This window comes from Ailuropoda melanoleuca, unplaced genomic scaffold (assembly GCF_002007445.2).
Source record: "Ailuropoda melanoleuca isolate Jingjing unplaced genomic scaffold, ASM200744v2 unplaced-scaffold58961, whole genome shotgun sequence".
NCBI classification, from domain to species: domain Eukaryota; kingdom Metazoa; phylum Chordata; class Mammalia; order Carnivora; family Ursidae; genus Ailuropoda; species Ailuropoda melanoleuca.
Genome location: NW_023232682.1, coordinates 1 through 923, shown reverse-complemented (window position 1 = coordinate 923; position 923 = coordinate 1). Strand labels below are relative to the sequence as shown.

The 923-nt window shown below is 46.3% G+C and overlaps 1 protein-coding gene across 1 annotated transcript; it reads left to right on the top strand.

The window, feature by feature from the left end:
* Nucleotides 1-4: 4 nt before the first annotated feature.
* Nucleotides 5-775, top strand: LOC117799856 (annexin A4-like; the record flags this gene model as incomplete). Its single annotated transcript, XM_034652361.1, has 1 exon — nucleotides 5-775. A coding segment is annotated over one exon (771 nt), but the record flags the coding sequence as incomplete, so codon positions are not given.
* Nucleotides 776-923: the final 148 nt, after the last annotated feature.

Here is a 923-nt window from a genome sequence, read left to right as displayed (position 1 = left end):
GGAATTGGAAGAGGACCTGAAGTCCGAGCTGACGGGGAAATTCGAGAAGGTGATTGTAGGGTTGTTAATGCCACTCGCGCAGTATGATGCCCAGGAGCTCAAGTATGCAATGAAGGGAGCTGGGACCGATGAGGGATGCCTGATTGAGATTTTGGCTTCTCGTTCACCTGAGGAAATCCGTTTGATCAATGCGACCTACAGACACAAATATGGAAAGTCTCTGGAAGATGACATTTGCTCCGACACATCGATGATGTTCCAGAGAGTGCTGGTGTCTTTATCAGCAGGTGGCAGAGATACTGGCAGTAATGTGGATGATGCTCTGGCCAAGAAGGATGCTCAGGACCTATATGAAGCGGGCGAGAAAAAGTGGGGGACTGACGAGGTGAAGTTTCTGTCCATCCTCTGCACAAGGAACAGGAAGCATTTGCTGAAAGTTTTTGAAGAATACAAGAAGATTTCCAAAAAGGATATCGAAGCCAGTATAAAATCTGAGATGTCTGGAAACCTGGAAGATGCCCTCCTGGCAGTTGTGATGTGCATAAAAAATCGACCTGCCTATTTCGCTGAAAGGTTGTACAAATCCATGAAGGGGCTCGGCACTGATGACGACACTCTAATCCGTGTCATGGTTTCGAGATGTGAAGTAGACATGCTGGAAATCCGGTCACAGTTCAAGAAGATGTATGGCAAGTCCCTGCACTCCTTCATCAAGGGGGACACTTCTGGAGATTACCGGAAAATTCTTCTGAAGCTCTGCGGCGGGGAAGACTAAGGATTCCGCTGCCAGAATAGCATTTTTTTAATATAACATGAAGCCTTTCGGACGAGCAGCTTTGTGTACTTTACTAATTGTTTAGTGCAGTGGTGGTCCTTTTTTATAACTCTTGAACAGCACATGCAGCGGCATTGTAATTAACATG